The sequence below is a fragment of the Hemitrygon akajei genome, chromosome 13 (genome assembly GCF_048418815.1).
Source record: "Hemitrygon akajei chromosome 13, sHemAka1.3, whole genome shotgun sequence".
In the NCBI taxonomy this organism is placed as follows: domain Eukaryota; kingdom Metazoa; phylum Chordata; class Chondrichthyes; order Myliobatiformes; family Dasyatidae; genus Hemitrygon; species Hemitrygon akajei.
Window position 1 is genome coordinate 14,091,812 of NC_133136.1, and position 23,855 is coordinate 14,115,666.

At 42.1% G+C, this 23,855-nt stretch overlaps 1 protein-coding gene across 1 annotated transcript; it reads left to right on the forward strand.

The window, feature by feature from the left end:
• The first annotated feature begins 67 nt into the window (after window positions 1-67).
• Window positions 68-23,007, forward strand: grp (gastrin-releasing peptide). The gene is made up of 3 exons (XM_073063923.1): window positions 68-356; window positions 10,517-10,764; window positions 22,067-23,007. Exons 1-3 carry the CDS (start codon window positions 200-202, stop codon window positions 22,118-22,120), a joined length of 459 nt encoding a protein of 152 aa, XP_072920024.1. The 5' UTR covers window positions 68-199; the 3' UTR covers window positions 22,121-23,007.
• The last annotated feature ends 848 nt before the right edge of the window (window positions 23,008-23,855 follow it).

Consider the following 23,855-nt stretch of genomic DNA (forward strand, 5'->3'; position numbering starts at 1 on the left):
TTTAATTCTGTCGGCTCCCCGTGATTTCGTCACGGTTTCTTATAAATTCCGCTCACACACAGCCGAAGAGAGACGGAGATCATTTCTGTGACTGAAGATCCATCTGAAACGCTCCGGGACAGCGTTTTTCCCAGTCTAGAAGGAAAGAAAGAGAGAGAAGAAGGGGTAGGGAGGGAGATTGGTGAGCAACTACCGGGAGATGGGGTCGGAACTGATTTTTTGGAAACATCGTTTGCTCCTGTCTCTGATAGTTTTCAGCATTGCTACTTCCAAAGTCCATTATGGACTTGCTGCTCCAGTTCAAAATCACGGCGGTTTGTCTAAGATGATCCCCAGAGGCAGCCACTGGGCAGTGGGTGAGTATACAATTTTATTGCTGCTTGTTTCAAACCTGATTCAACTTGGCAAGGGGGCACAAATGGACATTTTATTGGCCTGATTGGCTGGTTGCGATTTTGCCAATTATGTCTTGTGTTCAACCTTCTGAATTCGAGGAACTACAGACTGAGGAAGGATCTCATTGAAACCTATCGAATATCGAAAAGCCCAGAGAGTGGACCTGGAGAAGAGGTTTCCTACAGGGCAGGTTCCCAAACCGAGGTTCACGGACCTCTTGCATTGATCCATGACCCGAAAAAAAAGTTGGTAACCCCTGCGTGAGGGTCTCGGACCAGAGGACGCAGCATCGGAATAGAAAGACATCCCTTTAGAACTGGGGTGAGGAGAACTGTGGAATTCATTGGCACGAACGGCTGAGCCGACAACATCCTCGGGTATATTTCAAGCGGAGTTTGATAGGTACTTCATTAGTGAGGGCGTCAAACGTTACGGGAAGAAGGCAGGAGAACGGGGTTGAGAGGGGTAATGATTGAATGGTGCAGCAGACACGATGGGTTGAATGGCCTAATTCTGCTCCTGTCTTATGCTGTTATGGCCAAATGTGATTTCTCTTCAAATATCAACTATCGGAATTTTACTGAAAATATTTTGAATGCGTATTTGTTTAAAATTTAAGCAGAACTTCTGCGCACTTGCTGTACCTCTGCTGTCGAGTTTCGGCACTCTTTCCAGCCTAGAACAACTTCACACGTTTTGTTTTCTTCGGGTTCAGAACTGTTTATCATCTGCCCGTCGAAACATACTGTGAAATGCGCCGTTTGCGCCAACAGCTAGCACAGGAAATGACGTGCTGGGGGCAGCCCACAAGTGTCGCCACACTTTGCATCTTTTTAAGTAGCTTCGACGCTTTCGATTAATTCATTTGGCAAAGCGTTATATAACGCGTTCGCCCAGAACTTCTCATCCACGGGAGCGCTGCCTGAACACAGTTGCGAAGCTCTATTAAAGTCAAATACAAGTTAGAGGTTAGCACAACGCTTTACAATACCAGCAACCCGGGTTCAACTCCCGCCGCTGCCTGTAAGGAGTTTGTACGTTCCCCCCACCCCTGACCGCGTGGGTTTCCACCCAGTGTTCCGGTTTCCTCTCACAACCAAAGACTCGCCGGTTAGTATGTTAATTGGTCATTGTAAATTGTCCCGTGATTAGGCTAGGATTAAATAGGTGGGTTGTTGGATGTCGCGGCTCCAAGGACCGGAAAGGCTCTGTATCGTAATAAATAAATAATTAAGCAGAGTCATGAAACTCATTTATGCTAATGAAAGGTTTAACCGGATCAAAATGCAACCTCAGATAGAGCTTTTTCTCTTTGGAGTGGAAGAGAATGGGAAGTTACTTGATGGAGACAAACAAGTTGATATCCAGAGACTTTCCCCCAAGGCGGAAGTGGCTCATAGGAAAGGGCATAACTGTCAGGTATGGGGTGGGGGCGGCAGTCTGACGGACTGAGCGGATGAAATCGACAGGGAGATCCAACGGCCAGGAGGGCGGTTCGGAAATGTTCCGTGGGGAGGGAGGGCACGACCAGGCACAGAAGACGTCATGGTCATCCGCTGCAACCCCAGGTTGTGACGCTTGTTCGGACCACCGGACATGGACGTCTGAGGTGGAGGGGGGTGGAACTCCCCCCAGTGCAAAGTCTTTTCCACTTTAAAAAAAACCTCTACCACACAGGTTTCCTGTTATCGTCGAACACGATGGACAACCACCATAATATGGGGGTGGGGGGGAGGATACCAGAGCCAGGTTTCTTTTACACGGTAGCAACACACACAAAATGCTGGAGGAACTCAGCAGGTCAGGCAGCGTCTATGGAGATGTCGTTTGAGGCCGTGACCCTTCTTCGGGACGCTTTCACATGGAAGGTGGCATGCGTTGGGGCGCAGAGGCGGTGCTAGAGGCAGATGCATTAAAGATGTTTAAGAGCCTGTCAGATAGGCACAAGGACGATAGGAAAATGGAGGGCTATGTGGGAATGAAGGATTAGTTTGAATCTTGGAGTAGGGTGTACTGTACTGTTCTGTATTATGCGTTCTGAAACCCCTATAGTGTACTTAGTATTTAACAGTTCGGCGTTGTCCCTGTTAACCTGGATCGTCCTCCTACAATTTTCTCTAATTTACTGTAGGACGGAAGTATTTGTTCACCCCTGAGGGGCAAAAAGTGCATCAACAATAGAAGAAGCGTGCCCAGTTAAAAGGCAGGTGGTCTCGTCTCCAATTATAATTCTATCTCCCTCTCTGGAGCTGGGTAATTCGATTGCAGACAAGATTTTCAGTCTCTAACGCCGTCATTTCACGGACTTCCGAAGTAAGTGTATGGTGATTTCTATGAAGCCTAGAACAGGAGACCGCTCCAGACCAAAACTCCTCGACACACTGTATTTACAAACCGAAGGGAACAGACCTCTGTAACGCAGTATTCACCCGTGAGGGAGGCGCATCCAAATCGCTCGTAATTTTTCAGCTAATTTTAAGACGTAAGAGGAGAGTTAGGCCGTTCGGCCCATCGAGTCCACTCTGCCATTCCGTCATACCCATTCTCCTGTCTTTTCCCCGTAACCTTTAACGACCTGACTAATCAAGAACCTATCAACATCCGCTTTAAATATACCCAGCGGCTTGGCCGCCACGGCTGTTTGTGGCAATGAATCCCGCAGACGGTCGAATGCCAATTCATTGTAACCGCGTCATTTCGGATGAAGGTGCTGCCTGACCCGTTGAATTCCTCCAGCAATTTGTGTGTGCGTTATTTCGCCAATTTAAAAAAAAAATCAACTTCATTCGCCATGTGCACTTGGGAATTTGCTGTGGTGTGTCGGCGCGATGTGATACAAAAAAACCCCAATATTCAACACTTATAGGAATAAAGAATTAAATAACATAATCTTAAGAGGTTAAAAAGCGGTGTGAAATAAAATGTGCATAAAAGCCACAATAAAAAGGGGTTTAACGTGTTTACAGTGCGGTGGTGTGATTGAGGTAATAGATTTGCTGTGTCTGGACCAAATTCTCTTATTACAAAGGCCGACAACAGAACAGTTAGGGTCAGTTTATTAAACAGGCAATATGGTAGAAGTTTGCTTTCTTGGCTCTTGGTATTTCCGCAGATACTGAGCAACTTTCAGGTGAGCGGTAGGATCCCTAATTTGCGGTGGTTTGCGCCACCTCGTGGTAATGTTTGTAATAACAGGCTGAGTTATTAACCGCATTCACAGGTTGGCACTCTGAGTCACAGCCGTCGAAATGGGCTGTGGTCAGAGCAGGTGAACAGTTTCGACATCTAAAGGATACATTTCCCTTGTTTATCTTGTTGCAAAAATTCCCGCTGTTACGTGTGAATACTTTTCAAGAAATATTCAATATACTCTGAGAATTCTTAAAAATGTGCCAACTTGTACTCCTTCCGTTCCCCCCACCCAGCACCTTCTCCCTCACTTGATCTCGCCTATCATCTGCCTGCTTATATTCCGTTACCTCCTCCCAATTTCTTATTCTGGCTTTTGCCCCCTCCCTTCCAGTACTGATGAAGAGTCAACTGTTTATTCCTCCCCATAAATACTGCTGATCTCCTTCAGTACTTGAGTGTGTTGCTCAAGATTTCCAGCATATGCAGAACTTCTTGTGTTATTATTCTGGCTTCTGTTCCCTTCCCTCCTGATCCCGATGATGGGTTTCCTCCTAAAATATCAATTGTTTATTGCTTTCCCTAGATGCTGCCCGACCAGCTGATTTTCTCCAGAAATTTTTTCTGTGTGGTGCTCAAGACATCAAGCATCTGCAGAATCTCTTGCATCTTGAAAATGTGTCCACTGTTTTATAAATGCATTTTTTTTTTGACCAGCTGCGGTGGGGTGGGATCTATTCTAGATTTCCACAGGCAGTCAAATCAGACTTGAAAGAGCTATTAGGTACTGCCATTAGCAACCCTTCTGAATATAATCATTGATTGGCATATAGATAGACTCATTGTGATAACTGTTTGATCAGCTTTGCATGGCTCTGTAAAGTAGGATTACTGAATAAAAATCAATAAAAATCATTCTGCTCCAAGGTAAGTAATATACAAAGACCCCCACCATCCAGGTAATGTCCTCCTGTCACATAAGAAATAGGCACAGTAGTTCATCTGGCCCGTCGAGCCTGCTCTGCCATTCAATAAGATCATGGCTGATCTGGCCACGGACTCACCCCCACCTACCTGCCTTTTCCCCGTAACCCTACTACGCAAAAATCTATCCAACCTTGTCTTAAATATATTTACTGAGGTAGCCTCCACTGCTTCGTTGGGCAAAAAATTCCACAGATACATCACTCTCTGGGAAAAGCAGTTCCTCCTCATCTCCGTCCTAAATCTACTCCCCCAAACCTTGAGGCTATGTCCCAGGCAACTCAACCTTGCCTCATAGTCTAACCCCCTCATCTCTGGAATCAACCATCAGGCAAGAGGTAAAAAAGCCCACACCATTAGATTCAGGAATAGTTTTTACCCTACAAACATCAGGCTCCCGAACTGGACTGGTAACTTCACTCACCTCAACTCTGAACTGATTCCACAATCTATAGATTTACTTTCAAGGACTCCTCATAACTTTGTCTTATTTTGTGCATTGGTTATTTATCAGTATGTTTCTGTTTATATATAGTTTTTGATAAAATTTTGTTGTATTTCTTTCTTTTGCTGTAAATGCCTGCAAGAAAATGAATTGCAACGTATAGTAACATAGTGGCCACTTTATTAAGCACACCAGTGCACCTGCTCGTTAATGTAATTAACTAATCAGCCAGTCATGTGGCAGCTACTCAATGCATAAAAACATGCAGACATGGTCAAGGGGTTCAGTTGTTCTTCAGACCAAACATTAGAATGAGAAAAAAAATGTGATCTAAGTGACTCTGACCATGGAATGATTGTTGGTGCCAGATTGGATAGTTTGAGTATCTCAGAAGCTGCTGATCTCCTGGGATTTTCACACATGACAGTCTCTTGAGTTTACAGAGAATGTTGCAAAAAGAAAACATCTAATGAACAGCAGTTCTGTGGGTGAAATCACCTCGTTAATGAGAGAGGTCAGAGGAGAATGGGCAGACTGGTTCAAGCTGACAGGAAGGTGACAGTAACTCGCATAACCAGGTGTTACAGCAGTGGTGTGCAGAGGAACATCTCTGAATGCATAACGCATCAAACTTTGAAGCGGACTGGTTACAGTAGCAGAAGACTGCATAGGGTTCCACTCCTGTATCTTTCAAGGATAAATGGACTCTGGCATGGTTCTGGAGAAGTGGAAAACTGCAAATATCACTCCATTCTTTAAGAAAGCAGGGAGGCAGCAGAAAGGAAATTATAGACCAGTTACACTGACCTCAGTGGTTGGGAAGATGTTAGAGTGAATTGTTAAGGATGAGGTTTTGGACTACTTTGTGACACAGGACAAGATAGACAAAGTCAGCATAATTTCCTTAAGGGAAAATCTTGCCTGATGAACCTGTTGGAATTCTTTGAGGAGATTACAAGTAGGATAGATAAAAGGGATGTGGTGAATGTTGTATATATGGCTTTTCAGAAGGCTTTTGGCAAGGTGCCTCAAGCTGGTGAGGCTGCTTACCAGGAAAGTTACTAGCATGGTTAGAGCATTGACTAATTGGTAGGAAGCAGTGATTGGGAATAAAAAGATTCTTTACTGGTTAGCTGCCAGTGAATAGTGGTGTTCTGCAGGGTTGGTGTTGGGACCACTTATTTTTATGCTGTATATCAATAATTTAGATGATGGAATAGTTGGCTTTGTTGCCAAGTTTGCAGATGATATGAAGATTGGTGGAGGGGAAGTAGTGTTAAGGAAACAGGAAGTCTGCGTAAGGACTTAGAGAGATTAGGGCAATAGGCATGAGAGTGGCAAATGAAATACAATGTTAGAACATGCATGGTCATGCACTTTGATAAACAAAGTAAATGTGCAGAATATTTTCTAAATGGGGAGAAAATCCAAAAATCTGAGATGCAAAGGGGCTTGGGATTCTTGTGCAGAACACCCTAAAGGTTAACTTGCAGGTTGAGTCGGTGGTGAGGAAGGCAAATGCCATGTTAACATTCATTTGAAGAAGTCTAGAATACAAGAGCAAGGATGTGATGCTGAGAGTTTATAAGGCACTAGTGAGGCCTCACCTTGAGTATTGTGGACAGTTTGGGCTACTCACCCAAGAGAAGATGTGCTGGCATTGGAGAGGGTCCAGAGGAGGTTCACAAGGAGGATTCCAGGAATGAAAAGGTTATCATACGAGGAACGTTTGATAGCTCCAGGCCTGTTGGAATTCAGAAGGATGAGGGAGGATCTCATTGAAACCTTTCGAATGTTGAAAGGCCTAGACAGAGTAGATGTGGAAAAGGGGCATCTAGGACAAGAGGGCACAGCCTCAGGATAGAGGGGTGTCCATTTAAAACTGAGATGTAGAAAAATTTCTGTAGCCTGAGGGTAATGAATTTGTGGAACTTGTTACCACAGGCAGCTCTGGGGGCCAGGTCATTGCATGTATTTAGGGCAGAGATTGATAGGTTCTCCATTGGCCAGGCATCAAAGGTTATGGGGAGAAGGCCAGGGAGTGGGACCGAGGAGGGAAAAAAATGATCAGCCATGATCGAATGGCGGAGCAGCCTCGACAAGCCAAATGGCCTAATTCTATGTCTTGTGGTCTTATGATTTTATAGTCTAATCTGAACGCACAACACGTTGAACCTTGAAGTTGATGGGTTACAGCAGCAGAAGATCAGTTTCCACTCCTGTACCTAATAAAGTGGCCACTGATTGTATGCCTCTGTATTTGACAATAAGTTTACTTCGAGCTTGGAACAATACAAGATTGTGAGTGACAGCAAAGAATTGTTGAAATTGCTCCAGAATTCTAAGATTCGCATCAGGCCTACAAAAAGTATAGGCCTCACAGCGAAGGATTGTTCATAATGAATCTGCTGCACCCAGTAATGGAGAGAACCCCCTTCTATTGGGAAAACTTCATCTTAAGTGTTCCTAGCTGGATGCTTCTAACATGGAAGCTTTTATCAGAGTCAGAAGATGAATTGGACGTTCTTGATCTAATTAAAAATGCAAGAGGGTAATTTAATGAAAATTATGTCGTACTGTTTGCACTTTGAGAGGTGAAAGGAAGTTCTCTGGCAACACATACAGTTCTATATAATTTTATGGAAGCTAATATCAGTTAGAGAATTACCCACATAAAGTGTTCCAGATACTCTCAAAAGCCACACTTTCAACGGTGATTTATTAAGATATATATATATATATATAAATAAGATCTGTAAATTGTGAATTGAAATGTGCTGACAAGCGTTAGTAGTTGTTAACGCGGTGGTAGCTAATTATGATTGTGTTTTTGTTAAAAGCGAAAAATAAACTGTGATTTTTGGATCCTTTCCAAGCGTGTGGAGACTGAGCTTTTAGTAAGGGACTGTATCCTGAAGGAACAGTTAATACTGATCAGACTTTCATTACCAGCTGAAGTGTAGAATCATAGTGGTGGCTGAAAGAATTGTGAAGCGACTGTGATAGTCTTGTGCGTGGCTGCTATGCATTTTAAATGGTCTCCAGGTGACAGAGTGTACCTGAGTTGTATAGGGTGACATATATCAGAGTCAGGTTTATTATCACCCACGTGTCGCGAAATTTGTTAACTTAGCAGCAGCAGTTCAATGTAATACATGATAATATGGAAAGAAAATAAATAAATAAATAAATAAATCACTTGCAGTAAGTGTGTATATCTAATAGTTAGATTAAATATAATGCAGAAACAGAAATAATATTAAATAAAGTGAGGTAGTGTTCAATGTCCATTTAGGAATCGGATGGCAAAGGGGAAGGAACTGTTCCTGAATCGCTGAGTGTGTGCCTTCAGGTTTCTGTGCCTCATTCCTGCTGGTAACAATGAGAAGGCATGTGCTGGGTGGTGGGGGGTCCGCTTTTCTGAGGTACGGCTCCTTGAAGATTTATTTGAGACTATGGAGGCTAGTACCCTCAATAGAGCTGACTAATTTTACAATTTTCTGTAGCTTCTTTTGATCCTGTGCAGCAGGCCCCATACCATACAGCGATGCAGTCTGTCAGAATGTTCTCCACGGTACACCTATAGAAGATTTCAAGTGTTTTAGGTGACAAACCAAATCACTTCAAACGCCTAAAGAAATATAGCCACTGTTTTGCCTTCCTCACAGCTACTTCAATATACTGGGACCAGGTTTTAATCCTCAGAGATCTTGACACCCTGGAACTTGAAATTGCTCACTCTCTCCACTTCTGATCCCTCTATGAGGATTGGTTTGTGTTCCCTCGTTTTACTCTTCCTGAAGTCCACGATCAGCTCTTTGGTGTTATGTCAAGGTTGTTGCTGTGGCACTACTCAATCCTAATGCTGTGATACTACTCAACCAGCTGGTATATCTCACCCTGTATGCCCACTTGTCTCCATCTGAGATTCTACCAACAATGGTTGTATCATCAGCAAATTTATAGATGGTACTTGAGCTACACCTAGCCACAAAGTCATGGGTGTAGAGAGAGTAGAGCAGTGGGCTAAGCACACACCCCTGAGATGTGCTAGTGTTGATAATCAGTGAGGAGGAGATGTTATCACCAATCCACACAGATTGTGGTCTTCCAGTTAGGAAGTTGAGGATCCAATTGCAGAGGGAGGTGCAGAGGCCCAAGTTCTTTGATAATAAATTTACTTTGTACTTTGAATTTTTCAACCAGAATACCTGAAGGATATTAAAAGGGAAAATGTTAAAAAGTTGATGAGAGTATTGCATGCTGCCAACGGAAGTGGTAGATGGAGGTTTGGTTACAGCATTTAAGAGATATTTGGATAGGTACAAGAATGGGAAGGGTATGGAGGGCTATGCTCCAGGTGTGGGTTGATGAGACTGGGCAGATTAATAGTTTGGCATGAACTAGATGGGCCAAAGTGCCTTTTTCTACACTCTAGTGCTCTATGACTCTAAATACTCAGAAACACAAGCATATTCTGCCCTGATAAAGGGCCTCTACCTGAAATATTGACAGTTTATTTCCCTTCATAGATGCTGCCTGACCTGCTGAGTTCTTCCAGCACTTTATGTGCATTGTTTGAAATACTCAGCAGCTCCAGCTGCATTGTCATAAGGGAAACCAAGTCAACCTTTCAGGTTGATTAACCTTTCATCAGATGAGACGGCGTTGACCTGCAACGTCAGTTATTTGTCTTTGCAGATCTCTACTCTACTGCCCGTTATGCCGCCGGCTTTTAGGGCAGCAGTGAAGGTCCTCCATCTCTGGTGGTGTTCAGAGCTTCCTTCATTGTGTCAGTAGCTCAGTTTTCACTGCTGTCAGTCATGCAAGTTCTAGGTGGAGACTCAGGAATACCACCTCACTCAGATGTAGAAGGTTTCTTCTTTGTCGTTTCCATAAAAATTCTTTTTTTGACCAGTCAGGGTTGTTATCCCTGAGCTGAACCCAAGAACATGGAAGACCAATGGGCCACTCTCAGTCTGGCCTCTATATTGTGACCTGTTGGGCATGAGCAACCCTACCAAAAGCCAAGTAACAAAGCTCTGACCCAGCCAACACAGCCCTCCGGGTCGTTGAGGCATGCAAGCCTTCAAAACCTTCGACAAAGTTGTGGTCCTCTTGGGGGAGTCCTTGCAGATGCTGTCTGAAATCCTTTGCATTTCCAGCAAGTTGTATTCACTTCAAATTTCTGACATCTTTTGATTTCTGGTATTAAGTGTTGCTTGTTTGAAAATACATTGTGTAAAGATTAAAGATTCAATAAGAATAGCTTTAATTGTCACAGGTAAATTGAATCATCGAAACAAATGAGTCATTAGCGTTAATGACCAACACTGTCTTGAGATGTACGGGGGGGGGGGGGGGACAACCTGAAAGTGTATTATTTGCATGTAATTTTAATATTGAACCTGTATCAGTCAAAATATTTAAAATGACTCCTTTCATTCCTGGTGAAGGTTCTGCCTTCAAGGGAATGTGGAGATGCATTGAAAAATATTATTTGTGAAATCCTGCCTTTTCATGCTTATAGAGTAAAAATGTCTTTGTTTCATTTTTCAAAAGGACACTTGATGGGGAAAAAGAGTATAGATGATACTCTTTATGGCTATGCCAATGGAGACAGCATGATATATCCAGTTCTGTCAGGAGTTGCTAAGCAGCCAGATGACAGCTTGCAGTTGACCGAGGTGGCCAAGAATTTCTTAAATTTGTGGGAAGAAACCTTGTCAACAGACATTCAGAAATCAAGAGAAGACATTCCAGTACTTAATAAGAAAACACAGCAGACAGCTGACTACAACTTCAAAGAGGCAAGTGTGTTTAAAACAAAATACGTTTTGTAAAATTATTAGCCCCTTGTTATGGCTTATACAAGAGGATGTAAATTGAAGGTGTTGGGTAGAAAGTATAGGGGGGGATGTCAGAGGCATATTTTTTTTACACAGAAAGTAAAATGTGCTGCCAGGAATGATGGAAGGGTCAGATACATTAGGGGTATTTTTAGAACATAGAACCTCCTGACAAAGGGTTTCGGCCTGAAATGTCGATAGTGCTTCTCCCTATAGATGCTGCCTGGCCTGCTGTGTTCCACCAGCATTTTGAGTATACTAAATGACTTGGCTTCCACTGCCGTCTGTGGCAATGAATTCCATAGATTCACCACCCTATAAAAATTCCTCCATATCTCTGAGTTATGTTCTATGTTCTAAAAACAGAGTATCCCAGGTTTAATTTTGGGAAACAGCATGTTGTATGATAGTTGGATTTAATAATTGTATAATGCATTTTGGAATGAGGGTTCAGGTAATCATTATTTTATAGTAAATCCCTACTAAAGCATTTGCTTACGATGTATTGGAGAAACAGGCCTGCAACCAATGTTCATGAAGGAGAGCTATTTTTGTAAAGCAGAGGAGATAATTTCTTGTCTAAAGAAAAACACAGTTCAGTCAGAAAGGAAAAGAAGAATGTTGAAAGACAAAACAAAAGTTGACCTAACTATTGAGTTCAACAGTCGCGAGGTAATGTTGCAGCTCTATAAAATTCTGGTCAGACAACACTTGTTGTTTATGGTCATTTCTGGTCACCTCATTATAGGAAGGATATAGAAGTTTTAGAGAGGATGCTGATGAGATTTACCAGGATGCTAACTCAATTAGAGAGCACGTCGAATGAGGAAACGTTGAGTAAGCTAAGGCTTTCTATTTAGAGTGAATAAGGATGAGAGATGTCTTGATAGAGGTGTATAAAATGATAAGAGGCATTGATAGAATAAGCACTCAGTGCCTTTTCCCAGGGCAGCTTAATTTTAAGATGATTGGAGGGAAGTATGCGGGGAGTGTCAGAGGAAGGTTTTTTTCCACACAGAGAGTGGTAAATGCATAGAACATACTGTCAGGGGTAGTGGTAGAGGCAGATACATCAGGGACGTTTTTGATACTCTTAATGTTAGTGTTGATTTTATTTGATAATGGTGCTGTGAATTGATGGGAATAAACTATTGTACCAAAGTTGTGATTTAAATAGAAAATTATTGTCTGAAAAATGGATCAATTGTTCACCTGGCAGGATGAAAGAAAAATGGGAGGGGAGGGTTAGATTGATCTTGGAGTAGGCTAAAAGGTCAGAACAACATCATGGACCGAAGGACCTGTACTGTGCTGTACTGTTCTATGTCCTATTTTTATATAGTGTTTTCTATAAATGTGATAACTCTATCTAATTTATAGTCATACAATGTACAACAGTGACAACAAAAACACGTGCCTAGTAGAGATGAACATCAAGCAGATACCAAGATAAGAAGCTTAGTCAAAGTATTTGTTCTTTCAAAGCATCTTTGACAGAAAACTTCAGGGTGGTAATTCCTGATACTGGAATTGAAAGCCTTGAAACCAAGAAAAGCAATTAGTATCATTACAATGGTTTTGGGAAGGCCAAGCCCATTTTTTGTAAATTACATAAATTATGGTAAAGTTGAAAGGTCGTTTTTTTATATAAGAGGGTGAAGAAGTGTAGTTTTTCACTATAATTTCTTTAAGATACTCAAACTAAATTTTTTTGTTATTTACATGGAGCATGTGTTAGTGTTGAGTTTATTTGTTAATGATCCTGTGAATTGATGGGAATAAACTGTTGTACCAAAGTTGTGATTTAAATAACCATATAACCATATAACAATCACAGCACGGAAACAGGCCATTCCGGCCCTCCTAGTCCATGCCGAACTCTTAATCTCACCTAGTCCCACCTACCCGCACTCAGCCCATAACCCTCCACTCCTTTCCTGTCCATATACCTATCCAATTTTACCTTAAATGACACAACTGAACTGGCCTCTACTACTTCTACAGGAAGCTCATTCCACACAGCTATCACTCTCTGAGTAAAGAAATACCCCCTCGTGTTTCCCTTAAACTTTTGCCCCCTAACTCTCAAATCATGTTCTTTCGTTTGAATCTCCCCTACTCTCAATGGAAACAGCCTATTCACGTCAACTCTATCTATCCCTCTCAACATTTTAAATACCTCGATCAAATCCCCCCTCAACCTTCTACGCTCCAATGAATAGAGACCTAACTTGTTCAACCTTTCTCTGTAACTTAAGTGCTGAAACCCAGGTAACATCCTAGTAAATCGTCTCTGCACTCTCTCTAATTTATTGATATCTTTCCTATAATTCGGTGACCAGAACTGTACACAATATTCCAAATTTGGCCTTACCAATGCCTTGTACAATTTTAACATTACATCCCAACTTCTGTACTCAATGCTCTGATTTATAAAGGCCAGCGTTCCAAAAGCCTTCTTCACCACCCTATCTACATGAGACTCCACCTTCAGGGAACTATGCACTGTTATTCCTAGATCTCTCTGTTCCACTGCATTCCTCAATGCCCTACCATTTACCCTGTATGTTCTATTTGGATTATTCCTGCCAAAATGTAGAACCTCACACTTCTCAGCATTAAACTCCATCTGCCAACATTCAGCCCATTCTTCTAACCGGCATAAATCTCCCTGCAAGCTTTGAAAACCCACCTCATTATCCACAACACCTCCTACCTTAGTATCATCAGCATACTTACTAATCCAATTTACCACCCCATCATCCAGATCATTTATGTATATTACAAACAACATTGGGCCCAAAGCAGATCCCTGAGGCACCCCGCTAGTCACCGGCCTCCATCCCGATAAACAATTATCCACCACTACTCTCTGGCATCTCCCATCTAGCCACTGTTGAATCCATTTTATTACTCCAGCATTAATACCTAACGACTGAACCTTCTTAACTAACCTTCCATGTGGAACTTTGTCAAAGGCCTTGCTGAAGTCCATATAGACTACATCCACTGCCTTACCCTCGTCAACATTCCTCGTAACTACTTCAAAAAATTCAATAAGGTTTGTCAAACATGACCTTCCACGCACAAATCCATGCTGGCTACTCCTAATCAGATCCTGTCTATCCAGATAATTATAAATACTATCTCTAAGAATACTTTCCATTAATTTACCCACCACTGATGTCAAACTGACAGGTCTATAATTGCCAAGCTTACTTCTAGAACCCTTTTTAAACAATGGAACCACATGAGCAATACGCCAATCCTCCGGCACAATCCTCGTTTCTAATGACATCTGAAAGATCTCCGTCAGAGCTCCTGCTATCTCTACACAAACTTCCCTCAAGGTCCTGGGGAATATCCGGTCAGGACCCGGAGATTTATCCACTTTTAAATTTCTTAAAAGCGCCAGTACTTCCACCTCTTTAATTGTCATAGGTTCCATAACTTCCTTACTTGTTTCCCACACCTTACACCATTCAATATCCTTCTCCTTAGTGAATACCGAAGAGAAGAAATCGTTCAAAATCTCTCCCATCTCCCTCGGCTCCACACATAGCTGACCACCCTGATTCTCTAAGGGACCAATTTTATCCCTCACTATCCTCTTGCTTTTAATATAACTGTAGAAGCCTTTCGGATTTACTTCCACCTTATTTGCCAAACCAAACTCGTAACTTCTTTTAGCTTTTCTAATCTCTTTCTTAAGTTTCCTTTTACATTCTTTATATTCCTCGAGCAATTCCTTTACTCCATGCTGCCTATATCTATTGTAGACATCCCTCTTTTTTCGAACCAAGTTTCTAATATCCCTTGAAAACCATGGCGCTTTCAAACCTTTAGCCTTTCCTTTCAACCGAACAGGAACATAAAGATTCTGTACCCTCATAATTTCACCCTTAAATGACTTCCATTTCTCTATTACATCCTTCCCATAAAACAACTTGACCCAATCCACTCTCTCTAAATCCCTGCGCATCTCCTCAAAGTTAGCCTTTCTCCAATCAAAAATCTCAACTCTAGGTCCAGTCCTGTCCTTCTCCATAATTATATTGAAGCTAATGCTATTGTGATCACTGGACCCGAAGTGCTCCCCAACACATACATCTGTCAGCTGACCTATCGCATTCCCTAACAGGAGATCCAACACTGCCCCATCTCTAGTCGGTACTTCTATGTATTGTTACAAAAAACTATCCTGCACACATTTCACAAACTCTAAACCATCCAGCCCTTTTACAGAATGAGCTTCCCAATCTATGTGTGGAAAATTAAAATCTCCCACAATCACCACCTTGTGTTTACTACAAATATCTGCTATCTCCTTACACATTTGCTCTTCCAACTCACGCTCCCCATTAGGTGGCCTATAATACACTCCTATCAGTGTTACTACACCTTTCCCATTCCTCAATTCCACCCAAATAGCCTCCCTAGAGGAGCTCTGTAATCTATCCTTCCAAAGCACCGCCATAAGATTTTCTCTGACAAGCAATGCATCACCTCCTCCTCTGGCCCCTCCTACTCTATCACACCTGAAGCAACTAAATCCAGGAATATTTAGTTGCCAATCACACCCTTCCTGCAACCATGTTTCACTAATAGCTACAACATCATAATTCCAGGTATCAATCCACACTTTAAGCTCATCCACCTTTCTTACAATGCTCCTAGCATTAAAATAGATACATTTAAGATACTCTCCACCTCCTCCTCTCTTTTCATCCCTAGCAATGCATTCAAATTTATTATCCTTTTCTTTCTTCTCCCCTACAACTTCGGGCTGAGCGCATCCCTTCTCCATCACCTGCCTTTCCTCCCTCACACACTGTCTACTTACTTGCTCTACTGGTGAACTAACCTCCTCTCTCATAGTTTCCTCAAATTGATTTCCGCCCCCCCCATCTTACTAGTTTAAAGTCTGCCCTGTAGCCCTAGCAAACCTCCCCGCTAGGATATTGGTCCCCCCATAAATAGAAAGTTATTGTCTGAAAAACTGACCAATTATTGACTTTGCAGGTTTTGGTCTAGTTGTTGGTGACAGTGGCAATTGTTTCTTACCAAAAAAACCTCAGAGCATTTTTACACAAAAATAACTGATTTTCGTTGATGCCTATTGTCAGTTTAGAAGTAGCCGATTTGTTTTAGTTTTATTTTCTTTGTCCTTTCTAAGGCAGCTATGTTTTGTTTTGCTTAAATTTCTAATGAACATAGGTGCTCAGATATGCTTTACATTAATACAATGTACCCAGCCTTGATGAAGGATCTCAGCCCAAAATGTCGATTCCTTATTCCTTTCCATAGATGCTGCCTGACATGTTGAATTTCTCCAGCATTTTGTGTGTGCTGATCTAAGATTTACATTCCCTGAATATAATAAGTGATCCATGTAATTTAAGTTCAAGTTCAAGTTTAATTGTCGGTCAACCATACATGAATATCCAAAGAATACAGCCAAATAAGTCAGCGTTCCTCTGGGGCCAAGGTGCAACACAACAGTCATACTTAGCGCAGGCATATATAACACATTTAAAATAGCAAAGACATATAAGTTAGCAATAAAATACAGTCACACAAAAAGAAATATGGCCCAAGTCCCTGAGTCCATGAACGTTGCAGCAGTCTGCAGTTGAACACAATACACTGGTCTTCTGCCGAACAAACTCTAGCATGGATGCATTTTGCCACACCACCTCCAGCACTCTGGCACTTCCGATTTGGTCTGTGGTAAAAGTAGAATATAAATTCATTTTAGTCACTGGGGTTAACCAAATACTAGAGCATTAGTTGTATTTTTGGTCCTCTGGCCTCTTGAATCTGACAGAGCTGAAGCATTGTTACATATTGCAACATCCGACCTATGAAAGCATGAAACATCAGGAAAATCAGACAAAGAAATAGAAGTCTATTGACAGATTTAAACTCTGCCATGAAAGCATCTTACTGGGATCGCTCAAAAAGCCTAGATCGACATGAGTTTAATTATCCATAATGTTGTGCAAGTAAAGAACAACTGTGCAAGTACAAAAAGAAAGAGGAAAAGGGTGATTATAATAATAATAAATAAATAAGCAATAATTATCAAGAACATGAGATGAAGAGTCCAAAAAGCGAGTCCAGTTCAGTGGGAAAAGTTCAGTGATGTGCGAATTGAGTGAAGTTATTCCCTCTGGTTCAGGAGCCTAATGGTTGAGGGGTAATAAAAGTTCCTATTGTCTTGTTTATTATTTATTGTAATGCCTGCACTGTTTTGTGCACTTCATGTAGCCCTGGGTAGGTCTGTAGTCTAGTGTAGTTTTTTTGTGTTTTTTACATAGTTCAGTCTAGTTTTTGTACTGTGTCATGTAACACCATGGTCCTGAAAAAACGGTCTCATTTTTACTGTGTACTGTACCAGCTTTAAGTTCCTCAGCATCTACATCACCGAGGATCTCACGTGGTCTGTACACACCAGCAGTGTGGTGAAAAAGGCACAAGAGTGCCTCTTTCACATCAGACGGTTGAGGAAGTTTGGTATGGGCCCTCAAATCCTAAGAACTTTCTACAGGGGCACCATTGAGAGCATCCTAACAGGTTGCATCACGGCTTGGTATGGGAGCTGTACATCCCTTAATTGCAGGACTCTGCAGAGAGTGGTGCAGACAGCCCAACATATCTGTAGATGTGAACTTCCCATGATTCAGGATATTTACAAAGACAGGTGTGTAAAAAGGGCCCGTGGGATTGTTGGGGACCCGAGTCACCCCTAACATCATCTATTCTAGCTGCTACCATCCAGGAAACAGTACTGCAGCATAAAAACCAGGGCCACCAGGCTCCAGGACAGCTTCTTCCACCAGGCCATCAGACTGATTAACTCATGCTGATTGAGTGTATTTCTATGTTACATTGACTGTTCTATTTATTATAAATTACTATGATTGCACATTGCACATTTAGATGGAAACATAGCGTAAAGATTTTTACTCCTCATGTAAGCGAAGGATGTAAAAATAAAGTCAATTCAATTCAATTCAACTCAATAATCTTCTCCTTGGTCTTGCAGATGTTGAGCGAGAGGGTGTTGTTGTGATACCACTCAGCCAGGTTTAAAATCTCCCTCCTATATGCTGATTTGTCACCTTCATTGTTCGGCCAATGATAGTGGTGCCATTGGCACACTCAAATATGGCTTTGGAGCTGTGGTTAGCCTCACAGTCATAAGTATAAAGTGAGTAGAGCAGGGGGCTAAGCACAAAGCCTTGTGGTGCACCTGTGTTGATGGAAGCTGTGGAGTAGATGTTATTGCCAATCCAAACAGACTGGTGTCTGCAAGTGAGGAAATCAAGGATCGAACTGCACAAGGATGAGTAGAGACCTAGATCTTGGAGCTTACTGATTAGCTTTGAGGGGATCATAGTAATGAATACTGAGCTGTAGTGAATGAAGAGTTTCCTAATGTGTGCATCTTCACTGTCTAGATGTTCCACGGTTAAGTCAGGAGCTAGTAAGATGGCATTTTGCTGTTCTCCTGTTGTGATAGTGAGCAAATGGAGTGGATTCAAGCCCCTTCTCAGGCAGGAGTTAACGTGTTTCATCACCAACCTCTCAAAACACTTCTTCATTATGGATGTGGTGCTACTGGACGAGGCAGGTTACCACATATATCCTGTGGCACCGGTATGATTGAAAAAATAGGCAAGTTTCCCCTTGTTTCTTTGGAGCACTGTGCCGCTTAATTTGGACAGGAGACTGTTGCAGAACGGTTTCTAACCAGAGTCAGTCATGTGCACTTGTGCAGCCATTAGGCTCTACCCTGTGCTTTGAGCAAATAGTTTTAAAATAGTATCAGTAGCTCATATTTTGTGTTCAAAATCAATAATTTTTATCACTGATAATTGGTGAGAAATAAGCAGTAAGACAATTCAGTATCATTTTGTTCACTGTGGTTTCAAGCATTCAGTCTTGCCAGAAACTGCTGAAAGTGAAAATGAAACAATTTCCCTTCCTCCACCATCAATGCTGTCCTCAACCATATCTCTTCCATTTCACACACTCTGCTCTCACCTCATCCTCCTGCCACCCTACCAGGGATAGGGTTTCTCTTGTCCTCACCTTCCACCCCACCTGCCTCCACGTCCAGCACATAATTCTCCAGAACTTCCACCATCTCCAATGGGATACCACCACCAAGCACATCGTTCCCTTCCTCCCCAATTTCTGCTTTCCACAGGGATCACTTCCTACCTGACTCCCTTGTCCATTCATCCCTCCCCACTGATCTCCCTCCTGGCACTTACCCTTGCAAGAGGAACAAGTGCTACACCTGTCCCTACTCCTCCTCCCTCACTATCATTCAGGACCCCAAACAGTCCTTCCAAGTGAGGTGACACTTCACCCGTGAGTCTGTTGGGGTCATAAACTGTGTCTCGTGCCCCTAGTGTGGTCTCCTGTATACCAGCGAGACCTGAAGTAGATTGCGAGACCGCTTCACCAGAAAAAATGGGATCTCACTGTGATCACCCATTTTAATTCCCATTCCCAGTCCGATATGTCAATCCATGCCCCCTCTACTGTCATGATGAAGCCACACTCAGGTTGGAGGAACAACACCTTATATTCCGTCTGGGTAGCCTTCAACCTGATGGCATGAACATTGATTTCTTGAACTTCCAGTAATAACCCCGCCCCCCCCCCTCACCAGTCCCCATCCCCTTTTCCCTCTCTCCCTCTTTCACCTTATCTCCTTGCCTGCCATCACCTCTCTCTGGTGCTCCCCCACCCTTTTCTTTCTTCCACAGCCTTCTGTCCTCTCCTATTAGATTCCCCCTTCTCTGGCCCTATATCTCTTTCACCAATCAACTTCCAGCTCTTTACTTCACTTATCACCTTGTGATTCTCCCTCCCCTCCCCCCACCTTTTAACTTTACTCCTCATCTTCTTTCCTTCAGTCCTGCCAAAGGGTTTTGGCCCGAAATGTCGACTGTACTTTTTTCCATGGATGCTGCCTGCGCTGCTGAGTTCCTCCAGCATTTTGTCTGTGTTGCTTAGATTTCCAGCGTCCTGCAGATTTTCTCTTGTTTTTGAAAGTTCCATTCTATTCTATTCTATTTACAGTGGCAAGTTAACTTGCCAACATGCATGTCTTTGGGATGTGGGAGGAAACCTGAGCACAGAGAGAAATCCCATGTGGGAACGTGCCAACTCCTTGCGGGCATCATCAAAGGGTCCGGATTGAACCCAAGCCACTAGAACCGCGAGACAACAATCCCATTAGCTCTGGCCCCATGCCACCAGGCAGCATCTGTTGAATGAGAATCAAAAGTTAATATTTGAAGCTGAAGACTCTATCACAGATTTCAGAGACCATAAGAGCATAAGACATAGAAGCAGAATTAGGCCATTCAGCCCATCGAGTCAGCTCCGCCATTCCATCAGGGCTGATCCCGGATCCCACTCAACCCCATTCACCTGCCTTCTCACAGAGAGGGGGATTCCTATTGCAAAATTCTTTTCTGCACTTTTGGGTAAACTTTAAAAATTTTCTAGATTTGGGCTCTGATACTATGTTACGAAAGCCATTTGCTTAAATATCAACAATCAAATTTATTTGCCATATACATTTTCGTATGAATTTTTGCTGTGATGTGTTGATGTGACATACATCAAGAACATTATTGAACAGTTATAAGAGTAAAGAGTAAAAATAAACTTAAGAGGTTGAAGTACAGACATGGAATAAAATTTGTATAAGTACATAAATTCCAGAAACTACAATATAAACAGCATTATAAAAAGTGGTTTAAAGTCTTTCCAATGCAATGCATGACTGAGGTAATAGACAGAGGGGGCTGGGGTGTCTAACCAGAATGATTGATCAGATTAAGTGCCTGGGGAAGTAACTTTTAAGATGGTGCGTATTTTTTGTTTTAATGCTATAGGGATATAAAAACAAAAAGCTTTATGCCATCTTAAATATCTCTTAATAGCAAGGAAAAACAGCTAAAATGGTACCAAAAAATGGAAAATACTTAACTCAATTGTACTGTGTCTACAGATTTTGTGCATCCACTTACTGTTTTGGGGGCAGCATGGTACCGTATAGCAGTTAGCATAAAACTCTTACAGCAGCAGGAACTGGGGTTCAATTCCAACGCTGTCTGAAGGGGGTCTGCATGTTCTCTCCATGACTGTGTAGGATTCTTCTGGGTGCTCCTGTTTCTCCCTACATTCCAAAGGTGTATAGTTCAGTAGGGTAATTGGGCTCATGGGGCCCATGCCTGTTACTGCATGATGGGGTGGAGATACATCTTTATCAAATGAGGTGCAAGGTGCTCCGTACCTCTGCTAGCCTGCAGGTCATTCTTTGGCAAGGCGTGACACCTGCTCACCCCCCCCCCCCCCACCGGATCAGGGTCACGTGAAGCCATGGGAGCAGGTGGTGGATGGTCTTACGAGCAACCAGTGCATATCCCAAGTCCTGGTTATGCGACCATTGATGCCAGTGAGAAAATCTTTGTAGAGTATTGATAATGGCTGGGGTCAACCATCTTGTAAAGACACTGCCCAGAAGGAGGCAATGTCAAACCACTTCTGTAGAAAAATTTGCCAAGAACAATGGTGGACAAAGATGACAGGGCACATAATGATAATGATGATGGGCCTGTTACTTGCTGTATCTCTAAGTAAGTTTTCAGTTAGGCCGAAAGGGGGATCTTCACCATGTTTGAAACAAATTTAAGCCTCACCGTATCTGCATGTTACCAGAGATCAGCGAGGAAGTATGGAGATCTGAAATCAAGTCAAATGCCCTTTGTTCTATTTACCTTCTTTTTGTGAGATCAATAATCAAGAGGAAAAGAGAGCTAATAAGGACGAGGGAAATAAAATATAAAAATGCAAATATTATTACTCTTTGAAATGTCTAAAACCAGAAGGCTTGTATTTAAGGTGAGAGGAGGTAATTTCAAAGGTGATGTGAGGGGAAAGTTTTTTACACAGAGTGGTGGGTGCCTGGGGTGGTGGGAGAGGCAGATACATTAGAGACTTTTAAGAGACATTTAGACAGGCACATGAATGTGAGGAAAGTGAAAGGATCTGGATATTTCATAGGCAGAAAAGTTTAGTGTGGTTGGCTGTTTGATTACTAATTTAATTGGTTCGAAAGAACATTGTGGGCCAAAGCATCTGTTCCCGTGCTGAACTGTTCTATGTTCTAAACATCCTTAAATGATTAAAATTACCACTCTTTTGCTAATGATAAATATTTCTTCTTTGACAGATGGTGGACTATCTTCTACAGTTTATGAACGTGAAGGACGAAACCCCAAGCTGAATACACAAGAGTTCAACCAGAAATATTCTAAAGAGACTATTATGTTTTTGTCCTCCAAGTGTTTAGCGCCACCAAATACCAGACTAAATCGCTTTTGTTTTAAAATAACTGAATGTTCTTGTACATCTGAACTTGAACTAAATGATTTTCACACAGCAGATTATGTTTTGATGTTTTTCATGTAAATAAGTATTGTAAGGGCCAGTCTTCCAATAGAAAGTTCCTGATGTTACTCTATTTGTGTTTTATCATCATTCACCTTTTTGTTTGCAGCTGCATTATGAATTAAAGAATAAAATCATAATTCATATCATATTAGTTCGTAAAGTCACAGTAATTAAAGCCCATTTTAAAATGGCTTTAATTTAAGAGTCCGTTAGTAGTTACACATAATCTGAATGTTCGCTATGGAACATCACTGCATATTGCAGAACAGTTCCCCCCAGCGCATAATGTTGTGCCTAACTTTGAACCTACTCTAAGATTAATCTTCAAAGAGTTGTAAGCATAGTCAGCTCCATCATGGGCACTAGACTCTGTATTATCCAGGACATCTTTGAGGAGCAATGCCTCAAAAAGGTGGCATCCATCATTAAGGACCCCTATCACCCATATCATGGCTTGTTCTCATTGCTACCATCAGGAAGGAGGTACAGGAGCCTAAAGGCACACACTCGACGATTCTTCCCCTCTGCCATTTGTTTTCTGAATGGACTACCTTACAATTTTTTTTTATTTCTATTAAACTATTTGTTTAATTTAACTATTTTAACTTACTGTAATTCACATCCTTTTCTCTGTTATTATGTATTGCAATGTACTGCTGCTGCAAAGACAACAAATTTCATGACATCTACTAGTGATATTAAACCTGATTCTGATTCCTCCCACAGAGCCCTCAATTTCTCTATCACCCATATGCCTATCTGAGAGTCTCTTACATGTCCTTAATGTATCTGCCTCTACACCAGCCTTGGCAGCGGGTTCCACACACCTAGCACCATCTGTGTTAAAATAAAACTTACCTCTGATATTCCCCTATACTTTCCTCCAATCATCTTGGAATTATGCCTCCTCATATTAGCCATTTCTGTCCTGGGAAAAAGCCTCTGTCTGTTCACTCTCTGTATGCCCCTTATCATCTTTTACATCTCTATCAAGTGACCTCTCATCCTCCTTTGCTTTAATGAGAAAAGCTCAAAGTATCTGCATGACGTGCTCTCCATTCCAGGCAGCATCCAAGTAAATCTCCTCTGCACCATCTCTAAACTTTCCACATTCTTCCTATAATGAGGTGACCAGAACTGAATACAATATTGCAAGTGTGGTCTAACCAGGGTTTGACTGAGCACAGATGGGTAATCAACGTCAGGGAGTGCGTAAAAAGAGCTTTCTTTCAGTCAGGCTCACTTTCAAGATTTAATAAGCTGGGTTTCATGCACTTTTCTCTGAGTTGGATGATGGATGTCAGGGAGTGAGTAAAAAGAGCTAGCTTTCAATCAGGATGGTGACTGAGATTTTAAAGGCCGAGCTTCGCGGTTGTTTCTCTGAGTTGAGGAGTGACCAATCAGCAGGAGGGATTCATTGGAAACAGCCAATAAAAATATCACGGGTGCGAGCGGAGCAGCCATTCTTGAGAGTGTGTCAGGGTTCAGGCTTTGGCTCATCATGCTTAGGTGAGTACAGGCTTGGGTGAGGTTAAGTATCTTGAAAGTATCTCTTTCTGTTCTTAACT